This window comes from Lissotriton vulgaris, chromosome 1_1 (genome assembly GCF_964263255.1).
Source record: "Lissotriton vulgaris chromosome 1_1, aLisVul1.2, whole genome shotgun sequence".
In the NCBI taxonomy this organism is placed as follows: Eukaryota; Metazoa; Chordata; class Amphibia; order Caudata; family Salamandridae; genus Lissotriton; species Lissotriton vulgaris.
The window spans coordinates 1,568,700,074-1,568,725,351 of record NC_141685.1 but is presented as its reverse complement, the minus strand read 5'-3'; the positions used below and the strand labels follow the sequence as shown (position 1 = coordinate 1,568,725,351).

At 41.8% G+C, this 25,278-nt stretch overlaps 1 protein-coding gene across 2 annotated transcripts in view; it reads left to right on the top strand.

Moving 5' to 3' along the window:
- Positions 1 to 23,660, top strand: part of IKBIP (IKBKB interacting protein) — a 126,339-nt gene extending 102,679 nt beyond the window's left edge. Inside the window, exon 3 of one of the 2 annotated variants that reach the window (XM_086918082.1) lies at positions 17,172 to 23,660. In XM_086918082.1, the coding sequence (XP_086774208.1) occupies positions 17,172 to 17,900 (729 nt within the window). In that variant the 3' untranslated portion in view covers positions 17,901 to 23,660. Of the gene's footprint in view, positions 1 to 947; positions 4,180 to 17,171 lie in introns of those variants that run through there. The other variant, XM_086918086.1, reaches the window with a different exon arrangement.
- Positions 23,661 to 25,278: the final 1,618 nt, after the last annotated feature.

The window sequence follows — 25,278 nt, the reverse complement described above, 5'->3', positions numbered from 1 at the left end:
AGATCCAAAGGCTAATTGGTAGGCCGCAACTCTCCTTTACAGCTTCCATTACAGAACGAGGAGATCAGCCCTGCATCTTTTTTTTAAAAAAAATGAAGAGACAAATGGGATAAGAGGAAAATCCAGTGACCCCTATGAGTTTAAGAAAATAAAATGTAAAACAGTTACATTTGCCTCAGTATTTGTGTATCTTGGGCCAATGTTCATGAACTTCTGAGCGAGGCTCGGTTCACAAACTCTTCTCCTGGGTCAACATTTCCCTTAAACAAAGGGAAGAGGTGAAGCTCAGCATTGTGTTTTGGGGCTTTCATTGGCCAAATGCATTTTCATTCTTAGAGACTCGCAGGAGGGAAGGATATCAGTGAGGTCAGACTTCCCATTCGGTGAAAATCATAGTTCGCTGTAATGATATCCTAAAGGACAATAATGACTGGGCATGATCTTATCCCTGTAAAATTGAAGTTCTGCAGCCAGTGCAGTTTTGACTTTGTGTACAATAAGAAGCATAACCTACAGTACATATCTATATGTAGTGTTGAGTGCACTTTGTTGCTATGATAATACAAATAGCAATTATCTAAAGCTAGTAACACACAACCAGATTTCATTTAATTTATACTGTTCCCATACACATCCCATCCCTATGGAATGGCACAATAAAAAGAAATGCAATTACTTTCAAGCCTCATTCATACACATAGCCTGATGAAGCGGTCTTTGATCATAAAAGTTTACACATACTTGATGTTTTTTTAGCTGAATGATGAAGGTATTGATTCATTACTCTCTAAGATAAATGGTATATATGAAATATAGAGATTTATATCTATATATACTTATATATATATATATACACCATAAAAATATTATCTATAAAGTATCACTGTAAGTTGTACAATTTGAAAATATCTAAAAATTATGGGCATTCTTTTGTGTTGAAACTACAGCTACAAACTTCTGACGGTATCCTGCAAGAAACAATCCCAACCATCTCAATAGTTGCCCGTTTAGAAGAAGACATATCCAGCATTCGCAGATTCGTACACGATCTTCAAGACAGTGAACAGATTCTAACCAGAAAGATGCAAGACTTGAACGAGAAATTTCAAAATCTTACAGATTTGTGCAAAATTAATTTTGATGAAATGACCAAGCATGTTGACATTTTAAAATCTGAAGCAAGAGTCATTCACAATCAAGTCAAATCCCATATCAATACAGCTGAAAAGGGAATTAGATTGCTGTCTGAAAGGCTAAATGAGTTGGAGGACAGCACAATAAGAAATACTAGAGCCTTGAAAAGACAAGAAGATAATGAGCTTTTTCGCGTTGAACAACAATTGGATTCAAATGGGAAAGCAATTGAAAAATTAGAAGTTGAACAGAGTGTATTGGTTGCCAAAAATACAGAACTGAGTGAAAATATCCAGGATTATGAACCCAAACTTGAGGAATGCAGAAGTAATATTCCGATAATTGAAACTGCTGTACGCTCAGTTCTCAAAGTATCCAAAGAGCTGATAGGCATTGAAAAGAAAATGGAGGACTTGACCATGCAGACATTCAATATGGAAGACAACATGCTGAAAGCGGTCTCGGAAATATTCGGGATACAACAGGTTCTCGAAAGAATGCAGTATGACAATGGCATATTAAAAATGCAGAATGAACTGGGTATTTTAAAGACGAGAGTGCAGGAATATGTACTATCAAGTACAAAAGGAACTGGTGTAGCTGAAAATAACTCAAAAGTAGCAGACTCTTTAGATGAAAACTGAAATTTACTTTGAAGAGAAACTCTCATTGATCTTTCTCTGGAACTTTATCTTTTATTTCTTCAGTTGCCTCATTTTCAGTTTGGATGTCTTTGCAAGTCATTTTAGATAGGCGTGAAGAAATAATTAAAAAAATATGTATTTTCTTCTTTTGTGTTTGCTGATTAACAGAATGTTACCGTCTGACACAAACTCAAATGATTGTTGTCACTCTTATCATGTAAAATTTATCATGTAAAATTCTTGACATTCATTGGTATTTATTCTGCTGTGCATCAGTGAAAACAATTCTTAAACGCCTGGAGTAAGACAGGTGCACCTCTTCTCGCTGTCTCCATGCGTTAGAGAGAAGAGGGTGAAGGCACAGGCACGGATTACAGGACCTTTATGTTGTGTCACTAATTGCACTATGACATCGTTTTAGAAATTCTTTACATTTTTGTGTGTGTAATCAATGTTGAGTCCTATACTGCACAGTTGAATTTGGCTTACTGATTACAAAATATGTTTTGATAAAAGATTGACATGCATATAATGTTCATATACAAATACGTTATACATATAGGTATCAACAATTGCAGCATATGTACAGCAACGTCCAAAGTTATATAAAATCCACATCGAAAATGCCATTCACTTTGTATATAACAGTCTAAGTTCTTAACCTTTTGATTTCTGTAGATCCCCACTTAATCATTACTGTAGTTCAGGGCCCCCTACTAAATGATTATCTGAATCCCGGGACCCCCACTGAGTAGTTACTGGAATCCCAAGACTTCTGCATAAGCAATTTTGATGACCTGAAAGGCAAAACAATACACAAAAATCATCCATACTATATTCTGTTCAATACACTTGCATTGCACAAATCATCTGGGAACACCAACTTTATTTTTAGCCTCCAACTTCAAATACCTTCACATTTATAGAACATTTTTTAATTTTACATTTTACTTTTCTATTTTTGTACACTTAAACAGCCAGTTAATATTATTTCAATTTTCTAAGCAGTAGCGGACTCCCTGAGTAGGCGTTGTGGTCCCTCAGGGGTCCCTGGACCACAGGTTGGGAACCACTGGTCTAAGTATTATATACTTGGACAGTTGATACAGTTTGTGATTAACCTGTTAAAAGCGGTGACCAATTGTTGGGTTAAAAAGTGTAGCCTCGATTGTATGTTCAGTAAATGTTTCTCACCTATATGCTTGCACTTATGTGTTGCTGAACGAGCCTTAAAGAGGTCCTAGAGGCACGTATTGATTTTTCTATCGGTCATTGTATAAAACTAAACAAAATAAAAGCAGTCAAACTCCATATGTTTGACTTTAGGCAGTGTATATTTAATTTGATTTTAGATGCGGACCAAAAGATCGCTAATGATTATCAAAGGATTATAGTATTATTTTTTATATTTGAGTATCAGATTTGATACGTAACACATCTGAATATTTATAGCAGCAATATTCAAGGTTTAGAAAGATTACCTTTGCAAGTCTTTGTGACCATATTTTATATGAATTTAGAAATGCTTTGTTTATGTAAGGATAGCTTAGGAGTGTTGCACTTGTTAGCAACGATGCAGTAAAACACACATTTTTGAAAAATGGCATCTACTTCGTAGGTCCTAGATAACTTTCGTCATATTTCAAACAATGACGTAAAACACGTTATCATTATGCTTGCTGAAGTCAGAAATGTCTTCAATGAGTGGTTAATGTGTTTATAAGTGCCCGTTAAACATATAATCAAGTATATTTATCATAGTATAGCATTTGCACAGTGCGCATGAATACAATATGGAGAAACATTAATTATATGGACATTTGAAATCGAAGCAAACCAAATTGCAAAGACATTTATCACTGACAAATCTTTTTGCATTGAGTAAATTAACTAAGTGGTTGCATGAACCTAATTAAATAATTCACACTATGCTCAGGTAATCATATATGGATAGACCGGACTGGGAAGTGGGTACACGAAGCAAGAGCAGTGGAGTTTCTTCCCTGACTGTCACAACATGATTATCACTTGTCAACTTGTCCTTTTTACAACATTTGTTATTAGTCATTTGCTTGATGCCAAAGTCCAGTCACCCCCAAAAGGATTATACGCAATCAAGCTTAATCTTTTACTGGAGATGGTTCACCTTAATCATCTGACCCTATTTCTCTTTTGTAATATTGTAAATGTACTTTCATTGGATAGAGAGTAGTCGTATATTTCGAGCTGTTTTAATACTCATCTAAACCCCCCTTTGGCCCTGTAATGACCAAACTCTCTTCTGAAATAGACTGCTGGATTAAACTACCTCTTTTCATGACAAGTAGAGTAGCGAATACCATATGTAAGGGCTACCCACATTTTTGAGCCTATTCACCAATATTCACATTCCTTTAAAAAACATAAAGCTTATTTGTAGACTATACTCACTATTATTTAGACTGATTTGGGTAGGTAACCATCCTAAAAAAAGCTGGGACGTCCTGACCTTGCCATATGACAAAGGAGGCTTTGTGATGCTGGATCTTGCGTGCTTCTATTATGTGCCACAATCCCACTTTGCAATTCACTGGTTTCCTACGGAATAGAGATCACCTCACATACCAATCAAAAGGGACAAACTTGAACAGCATTCACTCCAGACGACTCTCATGCATAAGCAATCCAAGCCCATCTGTGTCAGACAAATTGTCTGTTGTAAGTACTGGGTATTCTGGGAAATGATGAAGGCTGCTGGGCTCATACAGTTACATTCACCAGCTATGCCTAGTGTAGGTCATCCATTTCTACCCTTGTGTGGAATGCATCTTGGTAACAATAAGTTCATTACAATAATAATGTAACAAATGGTCCTGATCACATCCCTTACTATAGACTCCGTCAGGCAACAAAGACTGGATTTGATACATTTCCTCTCCCAAGATGGCGCCGAGATGCTCCCTGGAGCGATTGTAGCGCGGTATAAATTGGCAATTACATTACTAATATGTGCCACAACCTTAAGAGGATGGGCGTGATAATTCTACAACATATTATTGAAGCATTGTTCAATAATATTTCTTCCAGAATGTGGGAACAGGACCTGGAACTGAAATAAGTGATGTTCAGTGGTAGTATTGATGTTGCCGGACAGAGGTGATCTCCGTTAATTATAGGCATAAACAAATCAATTATGCATGTTTACATAGAGTTTAAAGCACACAATAATTCTTAGGAGGATAGTGTTTCAGGTGAACTGCACCAGTCTTGTGATGTAGTTTGAAACAACCTGATTGATGAATGTAGGATTTAAATGTACAACACAACATGTATTATATAACCTATCTATACATTCTGCCACTTTTTAAGTATCTGGATAACGTACAGGATGGTCTTCAAATGTTGTATAATATAGTTCCTAAATGAGTTGTCCCAACTACTTGCAATAGATGTGACTGAACAGCTGTGTACCAACCTAAGGCTGCCTAGTACAATGTTCATGCTGTTATAATCTCAAAAATATGAAATAAAAAAAGATTCAAAATACTTCTCTTCCTTACTTCTGTTTATTTTACGTTGAAACATCGAGGATGTGCTATTAAATAACCATTGTATAAGCTAATTAGCGTCAGAGGGGAATAACACCACAAATGCTCGCTGAAACTCAAAGACTAAAACTGTCCCTTTCAAGAGAGTGTTGACTGCTTAGCCAGTACTTATTTAAAAACGTAATGTTCTGCAAGAAGAGAAAGGATAACTGTACTAGCAAGGAACTACTGAACTGAGTTAAAAGAGCGTGCCGGTGCACATTTTGTAACTCTTTCTCTTTTTGCTTATCTTCTTTTCTAGGCTCCACTCACCATTCTCTTCGCTCGTCACTCTTTTAATATCCAACTTCTTTCTTCCTCTGTAACACTGTAACACTCTAATGTCCTACCATTTTTCTAAATGTTCCTTTGATTCCTCACTTTGTCTAGTTATTCGTGAGCACTTCAGAGTATTCAATCTTTTGTCTTGCATATATCCTTCATTTTCTAGTATGTTTGTGAATAGCTGTCAATTAAAGCAGTGGACAACACTGTACAATGGCTCAATAACAGTGGCTTAGTGGCTTAATTGCTTGTATTGTTGGTCATGTAGAGTGTAATCCTCGATGGATCCATTAAGTTCAGTATGTTCTCTACCCTTCCTGGATGTGGGTAGGGGACCTGAAAGCCAGAGCTCAAAATCAATCTGCGACCGCTTTATTGGCATTTTATAAAAGCCATCCTGTTTTTACTGTGTAATGCTTACCATTTAAAGTATCTGCAAAAATATCTTGTTTGGCTGAAACAATGATCATATCTCTAGGTGTCCTGCTATTCTTCACATAGAAATTCAAAATTTCAGAAGCAAGGAAAACATGTTCTCTGTGTTTCAATGGTATGATGTTGGTTGTTTTGAAGTTTCTTCCTATGGTCCTCGGAACGTTTTTCAATTATTTGAGTACTTACAAAGAAACTGTGGGTCCACTTCCATTATATTTAAGGTCCATTTCTTTTCCTGAAGTCTGTTATTTATACACTGGGATAGTCACCAACATTCTGATTAGTAGTGTGGATTACTGGATTTTCATGACCTATGAGTGACTACTAAAGATCTAGGTAAGTTGGTTAATTGATTTCTGCATCATTCTCAAGAATGTTCAAGTAGCCAAGTCCAGAATACACCACCACGGTAAGGGCTGACAAAGTAAAAGTGGCATCATTTTAGTACCTCAAAAATGTTTATATTGTTATGGTACATCTTTATGGAGTTGGGAATTGTAAATCTATACTTACCTATATATGGTTACTTTCACAATATGACAGTCTGGCTACAGCACTTTTGTAGGACAATATTTATAGCACAATATTCTAATAGAATACTTTTTTGGACTTTAATGTTAGTTCAGAAAATAAAGGTGTTGCGAAGTCGAAGCTCAAAACAAATATTTGTTTGACCTATATTGGAGTACTTTAAACATTTAGAACTACCCAATAATCACCTTGTTTTCTGGGTTAGACAGTCTGAATATGGAATGCTTCTAAAGGAAACCAATCCGCTTCTTTAAGAGTTGCCTGAAATATATTTATGTGGGGGAAGCTACCATCAAACTCTGATACAATTCTATAGTAATATTTGGAATACATAAAATCTAGCCCTTGAACATCAATTTCCAAACGTTTTACTTCATATTATTGATCTCATTTATAGATTAAAATTAATTAACTATCTTATATTTACATCTACATGCATGCAGAATCTAGCAAATCTACATATAAACTAGAACCAAACTAACTCTCCCTGAAACATTTTGTATCCTAGTCCACCACAAACCTAAATTATTTGTCCTGCTTCAATCAAAATTCATCATAATTGAGCAGGCACATTGCTTTGTGAGCAACAGCAGAATATTTTTTGTGATTTGGTCTCAGCCTCAGATGTACGGGAGGTACTCCAATTTATTTTAGCATTCCCTTTGGTGTCACCTCACCAACACATCTTTCACCATTTCAATTGTATTGCCCCAACAGCAAAACAAGGGCCAGCCTGGCGGGGGCAATCCGCCCGACATCCTTCCCTGAATTCCCCTGCCATATTACAATGGCGGGGGGACCGCAGCGGAGTAAAACACCGCCCGCCACTTTTCCGCCCTGGTCGCCTTGCGGCCGGGGAGGAAAAGGAATAATATGGTGGCGGTGTCTATCAGACACCGCCAGCCATATTATGATGTGCTGCCATATTATTTCCGTGGCTGCAATGCCGCCACGGAAAGGCAGGCGGACTTCACTCTGGGGGACCAGTGCGGGCCCCAGAGTGAAGGAGAGTAGGGGGTGCACACGGGGGGTACCTATGGTACCCCCCTGCATTTGCATAATCAAAGCGGCAGGCACTGCGCGGTGCCTGCCGCTTTGAAAATGCAAATGTAAAAGTGTTTTTCAAGCATTGAGGCGGGCGGTGCTGAGAGCACCGCCGGCCACAATGCTTTACATGCAGGATGTGCCCCCGTCATCTTAATGACCCCCTTAGTGTCTCCATTGAAGGGTATTATTCTGGCTCAAGCAGATCCCAACCATAGTATATTAAGCAGTGATGTTAAACTTCAGTTTATTTACCACTCGAGTCGACAAGAATCTCAGTGCAAACGCTCAACACGGCAACATCAGGAGATGAAAGGTATCCTAAATATTAGTATTGATCAGTATCTGAGTGGAATAGTAGCTTCATACATATACATATTTTAAAGCAATTTTTTAATGAAGCTGAATGGTTCCTCTGGTAGCATTTCATTTTCACATATTGCAGTGCTAGCAGGAATTTCTTAAAAGTTTGCATTGGTTAGCACAGCATAGAACTGTGTGAAGAGTAGTTTCATTTCACTTCTGGTATTACTTTCACATTTATAAAGTAGCTACCAAGTAGTTAGAGGTAGATGCACTCCTCCCTTTCATCAGTTCTTCTCTAGATACGTATCTATAGGCCCACCTCTTGTGGCAGGCCACTACAACCCTTACAGTCAGATCAGTCAGATCACAAATAAGAACTTCAACTGGGGATGCAGCGTGTGTTGTCCACTCTTCTTCATCTGCCTTGTAGCACTAACATTTGCCCCAGTATTGAAACTTTCATAGATTCCCATGCTTTGTATCATTCATCGTCGTCGGAATGGGAGCCTCAGTAAAAATTAATAACATAGTAGTAAGCACAAAAGTGAAAAAAATAGGCCTAGGCCTCATCTCCTTTTGTAGCTTATCCACCTCTTTTTGTAAAAGAGACCAACTTCTGCAATAACCAATCAAAGCAGCCTCACCCCATAGAACCTTCCTGAGAGAGCCACCGAGCCTCAGATTTTCTACCGCACGTTGTGCTAGGGAGTCTCCATTGAGCTCTGCTCAATTTTCTTCAGTTTACTATTCCTATTTCAACTTTTTTCTTCAGTTTCAAGAATGTCTGACAAGGAGAAAAGGGCTCTTTTTAGAGCTTGTGCTACATGTTCCAAAAAGAGACTGTTTGTGGAGGATAAACATGAAGATTGCATATACTGTTTGTACCCGGACCACAAGGGCACTGAGTGCAAGATTTGCAGGACCTTCTCTACTAAAACCTTAAGAGACCGAGAAGGCTGCCTACTGACCTGGCTTCACAAGATGAAGGCCCGGAAGGACATTATTTCTTCAGACAGTGAGGGCTCTTCTTCGGCTCCATCCTCGAAGATCTAAGAAAAGGAGTAGGTCATCCCCCTCTACATCTACTGAGCCCCCTGTCATTGCTTTACTTGGGACCTCTGATAGGTATGAAGGGCCTGCTTCATACTTCATGAAAAGGAGAGGCAGGGACAGCTTGAGGAGTCGCAGACTGCGAAGGCGACTAAAACATCTTCAGAAAAGGAGAAAGGTGGCAAAAAACCTGCTTCTACTCCTCAGGAACTGCCTTTGGACAAAAAACAGCGTCCATCGACAACAAAAGTGACAGGTACGTCGACGATTCCAGTCAAGAAAGACTTGCCTTTGAAAACAGCCTCGTCGACAATGGCAACGTCGATGACAATTAAATCGGCGTCGACGTTTAAAGTACCTGATTCCTGTTCATCGTCGACGAGGCTAACATCTTCGTCGACTATGATGACGACGAGGTTACTGTCGACGGCGATGACGACGACGAGAACAACCTCGACGACGTCGACGACAGCGTGATCATGACGATGAGCTCGTCGACGACACCGTTGACGATCCATCCTTCGTCGACGACAGCAATCCCAATGTCGACGATCCACCTTTCGACGACGAGTCCAATCTCTTCGTTGACGGCTCCGTCATCAACGAGGATTCTTCAGTCGACGACGACTCAGTCGACGAGTAGAAAACTTTGTAATTCCATCAAAAAACGTCGGATTACACCAGAAATTATGTCTCCACAACGAGTCACGCCCTTACCACCCACATTATTACTGGATGAGGAATCTGAAGAGGAGGATGAGAGTCCTTATGGACCGGCTTATAGCCCACCGGACCTACATGTCAAGTGCCAGGACTCCAGTTCTGACGAGGGCGCAGTGGAACATCACTATATGCCGCAGGAGACCTATGTTCACCATGAGAGATCTACTGTGAATGTATGCCCTCAGATCTCCACAAAGACATCCACAGGACATGGTAGCCATGCCGTCCTCACTCATTTCGGACTTGCAGTTAATGTTGCAAGATTACAGACGTAGATTTCCAACTCAACCGGAGGTACAGCAAGTACGTCCTCCTTCACCTTCAATTCCACCGCCGCAAGCAGTGGCGCAGACTTCTTTGCCCTTGAGGGTGGACAAACCAGTTACTAGGGAACCATAGTGAAAAGTGGTCCATATCCAGGATAAGGATTATGATAATGCTTCATCAGATGCTGATCAACAGGTGGATCCAGACCAAGATCCGGATAGAAACTGGGACATTGATGGTCCTCAAGACCCAGATGTTCAAGTGCCAGATAACGCTACATCCCCTCCAGCAGACCTTAGAGGTTTTCATAATCTCATGGAGAGGGCATCAAAGAGGTTTGGACTTCCAATTACGACGGTCCAATCGGACTGTTTTTTATATGATTTCAAGGAACCATACCAAAAATCGGTTCGCTCTATTCCCATCATAGAGAATGTTTGGTCTGAGGGTATAAAGCCCATGCAGAATCCAGCGACGGTCCTCCCTGTTCTTCCCCGCCTGGAGAAGAAATATAAAGCGCCGGAGGGCAGCCCCGCTTGTCTCACTGGGCAGCCGAAACCAGACTCTGTAATCTCCCAGGCAGCACAGAGTAAATCTAAAAATCCATGAACGCCACGGACTACACTACCAGATAAGGAAGGGAGGCGTCTAGATAATGTCGGAAAGAGGTTCTCGAATATGGCCAGCCTTCTTGTTTGAGCGGCGAATGCTCTGGCGATATTGGGGAGATATGATCGCCAGATGTGGTGTGACTTGTCCCCATTTTCGGAGGAACTTACTGATGGCTCAAAGGATGAAGTAAAAAAGATTGTGCTGGAGGGTGAGCGTGCCTCTTCGGAGGTAATAGACTGCGCGATGGGCATAGCGACAACGGCCTTTTGAGCGCTGGCAGGTTCGGCAGTGTTGCGGCATCAGGGCTGGTTGAGAGCTACGTGGTTTCGCCAGGAGGTACAAAATAAGATTCTAGACTTGCCCTACGATGGTGAAATGTTGTTTGGCAAGCACGTGGATGATGCCCTGCAAGAAGGATACGACACGGCCAAGTCCCTAGGAACTTTGACCTAGCGTAAAGTCCCTTTTAGGGGTGCAAGAGGAAGAGGTTTCTCATCCTACAGAGGCGGGAACCAGCAACGCAGTTCTTCCTACTTACAACAGTCATACAAGTCCCAATACTCTCAACGGCAAAGTCAGTCGGCGTCTTTCTCTCGCCAGCCATCAAGAGGGCGTCGAGGCAGACAGGGGAGAGACGATTCCAGGAAACAATAGCGGCCCTGTGGCTCTTTCTCCTGTTCCTGTTCCCTCGTCAACACCAGTGGGAGGCAGGATTGCCTATTGTCTATGCAGCTGGAAGGTCATATCATCAGACCAGTGGGTTCTGAATATCATCAAAACAGGACACTCTTTGGAGTTTCCAAATCTTCCTCCAAACAGAGCTCCAAACTCCATTACGTCAAAACATCTGGGACTTCTTCGTCTCGAAGCCCACCAACTCTTCATCAAGGGGGCAAAAGAACGGTGATGGATTAAACCCAGATCTTTTGACTGGTGTGAGTGATTGATTCAGATGCTCCGTCCATCACCACGCCCTTTTGTACCGCTTTTGGCCGCCATAAGTGTGGCAGGGTATGCTCAGACATGAGTCCTTTGCTCACTTTGCCACTGGATTCAAGCAAGCCGGGCTGAATACGGCTAGAATGCCAGAAACCGGTCCTCGGAAGCTAGTTTCCGGTCCAGGGAAGACATGGCTTGGCAGTTCGGGCTGGAATGTTCCCATGAGGCACAGGGTCAGACTGATTTGCATATAGCCATGTCTGAACTGGGGTGGCAGAGTGGGCCAAAGAACGGTGATGGATTAAACCCAGATCTTTTGACTGGGTGTGAGTGTTTGATTGATTCAGATGCTCCGTCCATCACCACCCCATTTTGGACCGCTTTTGGCCGCCATAAGTGTGGCAGGGAATGCTCAGACGTGAGTCCCTTGCTCACTTTGCCACTGGATTCAAGCAGGCCGAGCTGAAGACGGCTGGAATGCCAGAAACTGGTGCTCGGAAGCTTGTTTCCGGTCCAGGGAAGACATGGCTTGGCAGTTCGGGCTGGACTGTTCCCATGAGGCACAGGGTCAGACTGATTTGCATATAGCCATGTCTGAACTGGGGTGGCAGAGTGCGCTAAAGAACGGTGATGTATTAAACCCAGATCTTTTGACTGGGTGTGAGTGTTTGATTGATTCAGATGCTCCGTCCATCACCACCCCCTTTTGTACGGCAATAGAACCTGTACCTCTCTCCCAAAAGGGGAAAGGATTCTATTCCTGGTTCTTCCTGGTTCACAAGATGAAGGAGAAATGGCGTCCGATACTAGATCTACGGGAGCTCAACACTTATCTTATCAAGGTGTCGTTCAGGATGGTCACCCTTCAAGATATTTTACGTCTTCTCAATCCAGGGGACTACATGGCAACTCTGGATTTGGAGGATGCATATTTCCATGTACCCATCCACCCAGCTCACAGGCAATATCTACGGTTCACAGTAGGCAAGAGCCACTTTCAGTTCAAGGTGCTGCCCTTTGGTCTGCGGTCCGCACCGAGAATTTTCACGAAAGTACTAGCTCCGGTGGCGGCTTTTCTCAGGAGGCAGTCTTTGGAAGTCTTCCCATACTTGGACGATTGGCTGGTGAAAGCTCCTTCATTCCAGGAAGCTTCCAGGGCTGTCACAACCTGCAGGATACTTTTCGAACAGTTAGGACTTCGACTCAACAAGGAAAAGTCAGTCATGCGACCATCCGAGACGACAAAGTTTTTTGGGGCTATTCTGGACACCGATTACTGCAAAGCTTTCCCGTCGAAAGAACGCCAGAAGAATCTCACTCTGTCAGCTCGCATTCTACTATCATGGAAATTTCTGTCAGTACAACGTTACAAATACCTTCTAGGATCGATATCATCCTGCATACCATTGATTCCGCACTGCAGGCTAAGGATGCGTCCACTGCAGGAACAACTAGACAAACACTGGCGTCAGGCAACAGGTTCCTTCGACGACAAAATCATTATCACGCCGGTCATGAAAAAAGAAAGCGACTGGTGGTCGAGGAAGGAGAACATTTCAGTGGGTTTAACATTCAAGCTTCCTCCATCTCCCAAGGTGTTAACGACGGATGCCTCTATGGAGGGTTGGGGAGCGGTCCTCCAGGAGCTTAAAGTCAGTGGCCACTGAAGCACAACCCAATGCAGGTTCCACATCAACCTGGTAGAACGTATGGCTATCCGTCTAGCCTTGCAGGCTTTCCTTCCAAGAATCCAAACCCGTTCAGTGCTGGTTCGTACGGACAACACCACGACCATGCATTACATAAACAAGCAGGGCAGGACGAGATCCTATTCCCTTTCCAAGGAAGCGCAGAGAATTTGGAACTGGGTAATTAAACACAAAATTACTCTGTCAGCGGAACATCTCGCAGGGACGCTCCATTCCACAGCGGATGCTTTGAGTCGCCAGAGGTCAATCAGCCACGAGTGGGAATTGAATCAGACCATTCTAGAGGAGATCTTTTCACGTTGGGGGACCCCAACGATCGATCTGTTTGCGACACCTCAGAACGCCAAATGCCAGTGCTACGCAAGCAGGGATCACCATCAGGGATCCTTGGGAAATGCACTTTTGATTGCTTGGTACGGCGCATTTGTCTACGCCTTTCCACCAATTCCTCTAATCCCAAGACTGATCAGGAAGCTCAAGGCGGAGCCGTGCAGAATGATATTAATAGCACCAGCATGGCCCCAACAATTCTGGTACACAGAGCTTCTCCTACTCTCTCAGGACCATCCGATTCTTCTGCGGCCTGTTCCATCGCTGTTGTCAATGACTCAGGGTCAGGTGCTCCATCCAGATCTGAACTCCCTCCAATTGACAGCGTGGCTCCTGAGTACAGAGAATTCCAGCATTTAAATATCCCAGGAGAATGTAGGGACATTATGGCTCAGGCCCGTGCGCCTAGTACAAATAAGACCTATCGGGCAAAGTGGAAGAGGTTTTGTCTTTGGTGCCAGAAAAAAGGGATACATCCATATACGTCGGCCCCGCACCAGCTTTTGCCTTACATCCTTTCTCTAGCAAAATCTGGATTGGCGCATTCGTCTGTTAAAGTTAATCTTGCAGCCATTTCAAGATTTAGACGCACGTCATCAGGCCCTTCCCTTTGGTCGGCGAGGGTTGTTAAGCAGTTTCTGAAAGGTTTATTCAGAGTTTTTCCTCCAGTCCGGCCTCCACCACCGGCCTGGCACCTTAATTTGGTTCTTTCGCACCTGATGAAAGCTCCGTTCGAGCCTATTCACAGGGCGGATATGAAATTTGTGTCATGGAAACTTGCTCTTCTCGTGGCTTTGACATCAGAGTTAGCGAACTTCAGGCATTCACAATTGTGGAACCCTTTCTACAATTCAAGAATGATGTTCTAATCCTGTGGACAAATCCTAAATTAATCCCAAAAGTCCCTTCAGAATTCCATCTGAATGAGCCGGTGATCTTAAAATCTTTCTTTCCACGGCCCTCTACGCCAGCAGAGAGGGCACTACATTCTTTGGACATTCACAGATGCCTGAAATTTTACTTGGAACGGACAAAGCCATTCAGAAAGTCTTCTCAGCTCTTTGTCTCCTTCAGTGCTCCAAGGAGGGGATGTCCAATTTCAAAAACCTGTATTTCTCGCTGGATATCAAATGCAATCCAGTTTTGCCATCGAGAAGCGGGCAAGCCTCTGGAGCGCACAGTTCGTGCTCATTCTACGAGAGCGATGGCTTTATCAGTGGCCCTCTTCTCAGGGGTCCCGATAAAGGACATCTGTAGAGCGGCAACGTGGAGCAGTATCCAAACCTTCACTCGGCACTACTGCTTTGATTCTTCGGTGACGGAGGATGCAGCAGTGGGTCAAGCAGTCTTGAGGAACCTTTTCCAATAAGACGGTGAGCTTTCCTTGCTATCCCGTCTTCCTATTTGGCATATTTTGTATCACTAGTGAGTTGTCCTTCTGCTTGGTATGACAATATATATATATATATATATATATATATATATATATATATATATATATATATATATATATATATGCAAAGAACAAAATATGCATTGGGTGTACTGCTAGCTACTCTGATACAAAGTATGGGAATCTATGAAAGTTCCAATACTGGGGCAAGAAAACAAGTTACTTACCTGTAACTTTGGTTACCCAGTATTGGTAACTTTCATAAATTCCCATGCGCCCACCCGCCTCCACTGGGAATGCTCAGCCTTCAGCAGATGTGGTGACTGTTAAACAACGGCTACGAAAATCTGAGGCTCTCTCAGGAAGGTTCTATGGGGTGAGGCTGCTGTGATTGGTTATTGCAGAAGTTGGGTCACTTTTACAAAAAGAGGTGGATAAGCTACAAAAGGAGATAAGGCCTAGGCCTATTTTTTTCACTTTTGTGCTTACTACTGTGTTATTTATTTTTACAGCGGCTCCCATTCCGACGACGGGGAATGACACAAAGCATGGGAATCTATGAAAGTTACCAATACTGGGGAACCAAAGTTACAGGTAAGTAACTTGTTTTCTTCTGCCTCTTCACTGCTAACTTCAACATAGTAACTCGGCACCAACCAGATCAGTGTTTAGAATTGTATTTCACATTAAAGGACTCTACACCTGGAAACGTATTCTGTGCCATTAGCAACCTGAGCGAGGGAAACACTAAATACCCTACTAGTGAGGTATGAGCATGCATGTTTTTGGTTATGCATGGAGGAGCTAGTAATGCAAGATAATCAAATAGCACGTACCAATCAAAAAGTGGTGCAGCATTGGCCAGTTGATGGGTTCCCTTAGGTAATATCCATTTTGAGCTCTGTCTGCCACTCACTATAGCATCACATGCAAGGCAATTACAGTAACTACCTACCCATGCAGCTGTTGTCCTCTCCCTCTGCATGTTTCACCTCCAGTGCCACTCCAACTTCCCCTCTTAGTAACAGCCACTCCGACCCAGCCTGCAGGTTTGTACCATCTGTTGGGCCCAGGACCAGTTAATTTGGTTGTATGACTTTACAATGCATGCTTTTACCCTGCATGCCGTTGCAAAGCAATTTTTTTACCCCAATTTGCTGTCGGGGATGCGCTGGAGTTTGGAATAGTATAATTTACTAATCCAACTCAAGTCTGTGCAACAGTAGGGAAGGTGTAGGAATTAAATCCAACACCTTATACCCCCTACAGCAAGCCATTTTTGTTGTAATGGCATGCGGGGTAAAAGCCTGCATTGTAATACATGCGTTGTAACAGTTGTTTCCCGTTAATTCACAACATTAACTGCCTCACACCACTCGTTGCGCAAGCATGGAGGCTAGATACTGGTGACATGGCTACCTCTGTAGCATCCACACATCCGCACTTCTAGAGGTGAGTTTTTTCCCAGTATTCTCATTCACTCACTGTCTGCTATCATAGCATTCGGTTTTCATGTGGGAAACAAATAGCATTTTTCCCAATCAATCGAACCATTTATTATGTATGGCAGCCCTTGATTTAACCGCTAAAGTTATATTTTCAGAAATGGTCATAGAAGTGTAAATAGTTTTTTTTTTTAAATTAGACAACTGAAAAGGAAGAATCATCTTCCATCCTATTCCCTTCAATTTCCTCTAATGTCAAAAGTTTTGCTACTTTTTCTTTATGATCAATCACACCTTTTACAGTATTGTACAGTAACAAACATGTGTATTCTGGTTTTATCGCTAAAGTACTATTTTCACTAAAGAAAAATATTTATTTACACTAGCACGGTCTTTTGCAACTATCTTGTAATTGTGCATCCCATGAATTAGGGTTTTGTGTTTTCTATGTGGCAAAGAGAAATTTCCATTTTTGATCTGTGATCCACCATATATAATTTTTATATGCAAAACTAATCTTTAATACTATTTATTCTCAAGGTTTGATGAATTCATTTCAATTTTCACTTCTGTTGTGTGACTGTTATTCAGATAGCCAATTTATAGAAGTACAATGGTTTAATTTTCTTTGCAACAATTTTCTGTTTATCTCCAAATCCGTGATTTCACATTTCGAAAGGGTGACTGTTTTGCTGTTTTATTCTGCTTGCAGAGTAATAATTATCCTCTATTGATGTAAATATTCTCTTTTGCTTTAGTGTGAAGAATCTCAAAATATAATGGACCACCAGAAGAAGTTGCTCATTCCTGAAAAAATAGAATACATGCAGCAGGATATTATCACCATTAAAGGATTGGCCAAAACCCTGACAGATAAACGAGAACAGCTGCAAAAGAACATGACCACTCTTTCTCAAAAAGTCATAAAAATGGAACAAAGCTCTGCGTCTATAACAACTGAGGTGTCTGGGAAGATCACTGTTGTGAAAACTGACATCCGGCGCATTTCAGGTTTAGGTTCAGATGTGAGCACATTGACTGATTCTGTGCAAGAACTTGAAAGTAAACTCGAAAAAGTTGTGAAAAAAACAGAACAACACATAGGTAATTTACTTGCAAGCAACATTGAACGTATCACAGAACTAAGAAGTTCAGTGACAAGAAATTCCGAAAGAATTGACATAATGAAAAAGAAATTTTCTGAACTCTTGGATGATTTTAAGAAGCATTCGGGCACACTGTTAAATATACAAGGCGACAGAGTCCGAGTTCTGAAGACACTAACTTTTGTGAAGGACTTAAAACCCAAAGTACATAACATGAACAATGACCTTGCTCTTTTGAACCCAGTCGTGCATGATCTGACATTGCGGATTGGTAGACTTGCTTCTGACTTATTACAAAGAGAAGAGGAAATTGCCACATTGAATGAGAAACTATCGCATTTGAGTCAGGTTACTACAGATGTTAATGACATGAAAGATTAAGTATTACATTTATCAGAAAATAATTCATAATCAGCAAACAGAATTTACAGTTTTGATTCCTAAGCATTGCTAAAAAGGTGTGTGTCAAACACTGCTGAGAGGCGTGGTTAAGAGCCCCTAGTCTTGTTTTCTTTTGGGGGGGTATTTATACGATCAGGTAGTGAGGCGTCATATCTATCAAATTGATTTTAAAAACGTTTCTACAATAGAAACTGAAGTAGAAATATTAAATTGGAAATAATTTTATTCTTTATTGTTTTATTGTATATTTATAAATGGAAATGTTTAAATCAATACCTACACAAGTATTTAAATTGAGTTCAGTTTTTTAAAAATATTTGTGCAAATCTAACTAATTTATTTTATACAGTGAACTTTTGTAACAATTAATCCTGCCTCAAACATCTGGATGACATTTTCAGATTTGTAGTTAACTATAGAAGCACTGTGAAACTATTCTTCATTCTGAGTATATTTACAGTGTAATTAATCCATTTATTTTTATTTGTGCAACATTTCACTCTGAGGCTGTCAGACGAATGTTCTCGTCTCTATCTTTGCATTTACATGTAAATTAACTTAATCAGAATTCAGAGAGGGTCGCTATTTTCTTATTCTGGGAGTGTAGTGCAAAGTCTACCCGTTTTTGTTTCTCCAGCTAAACGTTATTCAATATTACCAAAATGTAGTGTGTGGTAGGAAAAGTTATGTTCTAAATATCGAGAGTAGTAGAAGATAAGTCTTAAGATTAAGCAAAGTCTTACATAGATGCTTAGATTTTGGTCTATTTAGAAAGCACTATTACTTCTCAGTCAGCTATTTCAGGGAATATAATAGAGCCATTGCTTAGAATTGACTGAGGAAACCACAGCGTTAAAAGTAAAAAAATCGTAGCAAAGAAAATAACTAAGTACGTCACAAAGAGATGAGTCGCAACCTCACAATGGCAGCACTGCCTGCTACTTTAGTCAGTTGTGCCCATCATGGGTACGACTGAAACAGGCCTCCCCAGACCCTAACACCGATCCATTATCATTTGCTTTTGTTTTTACTCTGATAGTGTCAGGTGGGAGAAACTTAAAACAGGCCTGCTACAATTGCAATAAAAACATTAAACCATAAATCATGGAGACAATTGTAGCATTCAATGCACAGATAAAATATTTGGTGATTGGAATGGCAGGCACAGTGGACGCTGCAGATTAAACTTTTACATTTTTCCCACAGCAGAGTATAAAATTGCTACCACACTGAGAATTTGGAACTGGTAGCATAGCAATTAACTACAGAAAAAATCCAAAGCATTTTAACCAAAGCATCCTGAAAGTGGCAAGGATTGAGTCTTGTATGCTCATACAAATTACTTTGGTGTAAGTATTAATAAAGGAGTTTACTGTACCAGGAGAAGTATTGCCTGCCAGATTACGGAGTCGTGTGGAAATGTCTCATGAAGCACCTGCCAATCATAATGTACCAGAAATAAATAGCAATCGAAGTGTAGTGTGTGAGCAAACAATTGCAGTCACGTTTGTGTTATATGTGCAGTAGGCGATGCCCATCAGAAAGCTATGCCCATTGTAACACTGTTTCATGGATGATGCACCTGTGCAAGCACATTAGGTTATCTTTGAGACCTTCCGAGTGCCAAAGAACATAAGCATCCTCATCATGGTCTCTGCTTCTCTGTACTGTAGAATCATGGTATTGTGGCTAATATATTGATTTCCACATCTCAGGATATCTGTGTGTTGATCGTGAAAATCGCCTATGCCAGTTAGAGCTTCTGGACATTTTATATTTAGAATGGGTGAGATCGGTGGCCTTTACATGCAGGACAAATGTGGCTCTGATAAAGAAATATAACTCTAGCTTACCTGCCAGGGGATCATGTCCTGGCCACAATAATAACAACATTTAAGGTAACATGTTGTTATCAGATGGAGAATTTTCCCTTTCCAACAATATATTTTTCTTTTGATTTATTTGCAAGGACGATAGGTATGGCCTATTCTTTTAGTCCCACACTACCCAAAAAAAGAATCCCTGTGGAGTTGTTTTAATTCAGATTTCGAGGAACACTATCAAGTTTATAGGTTACACACCTTCTTCAGAGAAAATGTGTAGGGGAAGAGAATCCCATAGAGTTGTTCCTTCAACATATAGGATTTCTTGTCCTCAGTCCAGATTGATATTACATCTAAGCAGATTTTTCAGAAGCGAGTGGTCTTTCCCATTTCTCCTATAAGGGAATTTGGTTGTTCAATATCGATATTACTTAGTGCTTCTTCTGTACTGTTTGACCGCATATACCCTTTGTCACAGAAGAAGAAACAATTAAAGGATAACCTGCAAGACAATCTAGAGAATGGTTTGATAATCCATTCCACATCTCCTGCATGGATTCCCATGTTTTTCACTCCTATAAAGACTTTGGATCTTCAACCCTGTGTTCAGTATTGCAGGCTGAACAAGATAATCGTCAAAAGACTCCTATACCTTATCAAGGATGTTCTTGAGTCAATTTCTGGGGCCACTGTTATCACAAAATGTAATCTTTGTGGTGCATGCCATTTTCTTCTGATTAGAAAGCAAAAGACACACAATTGATGGACGGAATGCAGAACAAATCAAAACATTCAGCCCCAATCAAAAGATCTGGGTTAAATCCATGATTCTTTTGCTCACCATGCCACCCCAGGCATATGCAAATCAGTCTTGACCCTGTGCCTCATGGGAACAGTCCAGCCCGACCTGCCAAGACCGGTCCTCCCTGGACCCGAAGCAAGCACCCTAGGACCGGTTTCTCTTGACTGGGGGTGAATGTATGATTTATTCAGCATTCCGCCCATCATTTGTTTGCGTAGCACTTTTCACCCTAAGTGGGATGGGTATGCCCAGACGTGGGTCCCTTGCTCACTGTGCCACTGGATTCAAGCTAGCCTGGCTGATGCAGGGTAATACCCAGAAACCGGTCCCAGGATGCTTGTTTCCAGTCCAGGAAGAACCTGGCTTGGCAGTTCGTTCTGGACTGTTGCCTTGAGGCACAGGATCAAGACTGATTTACATATGGCTGGGTCTAAACTGGGGTGGCATGGTGAGAAAAAGAACGATAGATTGAACCCAGATCTCTGGACTGGGGGTGAATGTAGTATTTATTCAGCATTCCGTCCATCATTTGTTTGCGAAGCAGTCTTCTTCGGATTAAGCAAGGTGATGAATGAAAGACTGCCTTTCTCCCTTCCTTTGGACAATTGGAGTATAGCTTAATACCTTTTGGGCTATGCAATGCTCTGGCAGTGTTGCAGTGGCTTATTGACAATTGTCTCGGCCGGAAAACATTGCACCTATGTTGTGATACATCTGCATGATATTTTCACTTATTCTAAACGTCCTTAATTACATTGAAGTCCTGTAACCTTTTTTGTCGAAATTCAGACAGCATGATTTAACTTGTTATCCTGAAGTATTCAAGTTTGGGAATAACATAATGGAGTACATAGGATATCAGCTGCCAGATCAAAGGAAGGCCGCATTTATCCTGTAGTTGTCCAGAAACACAAGGGTCAAGGAAACCTAGTGCTTTCTTGGACTAGCAACTTTTTGCAGGTCATTTATCAAAAATGATGCACAAAAGGCATTGCATATATTACCGAAGTATTCCAATGTACTAAATAGACTTGGAATGGATAACAAGATCTCCACAAAACTTTTACCAGAGCACCCATATAAAGAGACTCTGACTCTGCCAAACAGTTTATTGTCGAGACTGATGCATCTGCAACAGCTATAAGGGCTGTGCTATTACAGATTACATGTTTCACCTTGATTGTATTCTCATGGCATGGTTTTTGATGGGTATGCAATATTTATCTCAGTTATGGAAAGACCTTTGTTCCTGATTGAACCTAAGGCAGGTAATATTGTGGGGTTATCGTGCTCCTTCTATTTGCCAAACTAACAGAGTGAATCATAGATTGGAGCAATATTTACAATGCCATGTTAACACTACCAAGAACTCTGGACCATCTTCTTTGCTACGGCAGAATTCCCATATAGTAGTGCAACCCATTCTGCTATCAAGGTTGCTCCGTTTTTTGTCTCTACAGGAAATTCAGGAACAAAGTGTGGTTAGTGCCTTGTTCTTTTAGCAATTTGACAATTGTCTTAATCTTCATCCATTATATTGTGGCCTGTTTCCATCATAAAGCAAGTCAATCCTGTTGCTGTGTGTGTTTCATAGGCATGCCTCTTCTCCCTGCAGTCCTGAGGAACAGTCAACCTGAATATGAGGTACAAGAATTATGCGACCCTTTGTGGTGGACTGGATAGGTTACTTGCCTAAGGACCTTTTTTGAGTAGATGCCTCCTCTATTTATACATTTAATGTGCTCTGATACTTTTTCTTTTTTTTTTTTATCTTTTCCTGGCACGCCGGGTTACTCCTTAAGGGGATTTCGCTATCAGCTATTATGGATTGCATGTCCTACCATGGCAGGGGATCTCACAAAGTGCACTTACATCCAAGGTCGGGGGGAGGTGTTTTTTCCTGAGTCCCGTAATCAGCACATAATTGCAGCCTGCTACTACTTGGGGCTGGGCAACTGTTGTCCTCTCCTCTACCTCTAACTGTAATGTGGTCTCTTACCTTCCATGGGCAAGCAGTGTTCTTTTGGTGCAAGGAAAAATATCCAGGTCCTGCTTCAGACGATGCTAAGTCCTTTGATAGGGAGGGCATGAGCAATGGCTCAAGCATGCATGAAAGAATGATACAAGGAACCTGGTACAACCATATGTGGCACCATTCCCTCTCCAGGTTACCAAAACAGGAGTATTGTCTAGCTGTCAGCCCATGTCAATATGGTTGCCTTCTCCGAAGCAGCAAAGACCATGTCTTAAGGCAATACGGTGTCCATATATAAGTAGAGTAATCCTCTTACATACTGTGTCGGGGTGGCCTATGTGATTTCAGCAGATTTGTCGTCCCCTTGCATCCATTTTTCTGAAAAAAATTTCAGGTAGTTGTTAACCATCTACTGATCTATTATTACTTACACACATTTTGGTAACCACACCAAAAAAGGCAATGGGCGCTCTGCACTACGTATGGGGAAAGTAAAACGACAAAGTCACCGAGTGGTGCTCAAAGTGTCGGCTAACAATGTGTGTGCATTATGCAGACCTGTTTTGGATTGATATTTTGCTTACTTAGCATGAAATTTGAATGACACTATGGTGTCTTTGTCAATCTTTTTGTAATGAGTACAACTTTCAGACCACTTTTAACATATGCCTAATGTTTATTTTTACTATTAGCTGTGTTAAAATTGCAGCTATATGATTATTTGTTAATAAGGACTAATACGGACAGAGGCAAGTTATGTGTTGCTCTTTGGTGTTTTGTCAGATGAGTCTTGATGTTTACCTGCTGTCACATCCAGTGTTCACCATTTCTTTTCTTCTTTTTTGTTCTACACCTATGGTGGGTGATGGTGTTTGGCAGTTATTGTTTTACTTTGTCTGTTTTTTCATTTTCCTTCTTTAAATGTTTACTGCCCTGAAGAAGTTGAGGTATCACATGGTTATTGACGAAATTTGTGTTGGCTGAACTGCCTTATTTTGGCTGTGTAAATTCTACTTTGGTTGGAAATTTCCTTTATTGGCTGTGTGAAAGTTCAAAAGATTTTATGTGAAGATTTATGGAGAACACCTCCTTTTGCTCAAACCGACGACATGGATTAAAGTATCAACTTTTGGATTGAATATGTGACTTTTCTCAACACCTGAGTGCTTGGATCATTTGTATAATTCGTCTAATATTACTTTGCTAGTCTGTAGGCACTATATTCAAGAGTTAGCCAATTTTTTTTGTCATAGCCAAAATTTAATTATTTTTGCTTAAGAAATCAAATGAAAAGAACAATCAGTGCAGTCTGTCAGGAACAATGGAATATAAGTAAGATAGTACATGATAACAAATCGATTACTCCAGTCCATAATATGGCAACAATTTATACCAGATCTTATGCTTTTGGGAGCATCCTTTGGCAACATATATCAGTGCCTCAAGTGTAGCTCATCCATCCATTTCCTTGAGTCAGGATCCCAGTATCTCACAATCCCTGGGCAAGACCGGCTCACATGAAAGAAGTCCTCTCCTTCCTCGTTGCACCTAGTGCACACGGAGGATGGGTGCAAGTGGGCCCTCTACAGCTACAACGGCATTGGGTAAGTGAAATGTAGATATTTCAGTTGAACGAAGCAGAGACTAGAGGATATTGTCTGCTCCCATGGAGTCATTAGAGCCTCCCTCCATTCACGGTCCTCCAGCGTTCCCACCCGTTCTTCCCATTTGGCCCTCAAGGGGGAAAAAATGTCAGTTGAAATTTACCAGGGATTTATTGATGCACAATATTTCCCCTTCCATCAGGGCCTCCATCATTGTTTGTGCTTCCAAAGGGCTAAAGTCAGGGGCCCTCGCAAGACCCAAGGCTCCGCCCGCAAGCACACCATCGAACTCTGGGACTTCCTAGACTCAACTACCCCGACGTCGCCTTCATGACGGAGATCTGGCTGAACACCACCTTGGCACCAGACATCGCCATCGCCATCCCAGAAAGCTATAAGATCTCCCGCAGAGACCGCACCAACGGAGTGGGAGGAGGAATCGCCATCGTCCTCAAGAACACTCTCAGAGTCTCTACCAACACCAACGACACCCTCACCACCGCCGAGCACATGCACTTCCAGATCCACACCGACCCCAACACCACCCTCAGAGGAACACTCATCTACAGACCACCCGGACCCCGACCACAATTCAGCGAATCCATCGCTGACCTCATCAGTGCGCACGCACGCCCTCGCCTCCACGGATTACATCCTCCTCTGGGACCTGAACTTCCACCTCGAGAATAACAACAACGCCAACTCCATCGCCCTGATCGACAACCTCGGACTCAAACAACTCGTGACGACACTCACCCACGCCGCTGGACACACACTGGACCCCATCTTCTCCGCAAGTCCCCACGTCTCCTTCAACCACACCACCGAACACCACTGGACAGATCGCAGATGCGTCCACTTCACCTTCAGGAAACCCACCACACACCACTGCACCCAACAGATGCCACGCCGCTGCTGGTGCAAGGTCACCGAGGACCAACTGACCTCCACCCTCACCCTGGGACCACCCACCGACCCCCGACTCCACCGCCATCAACCTCAAACAGTGGATCAACGACTGCGCCAACACCCTCGCCCCACTCGAGACCTCCGCCACCAATCACACTAACAAGAAAGCCGCATGGTTCACCGAAGACCTCCGGACCTCCAAGACCACCTGTCGGAAGCCGGAGAAGAGCTGGCTCCGCGACCG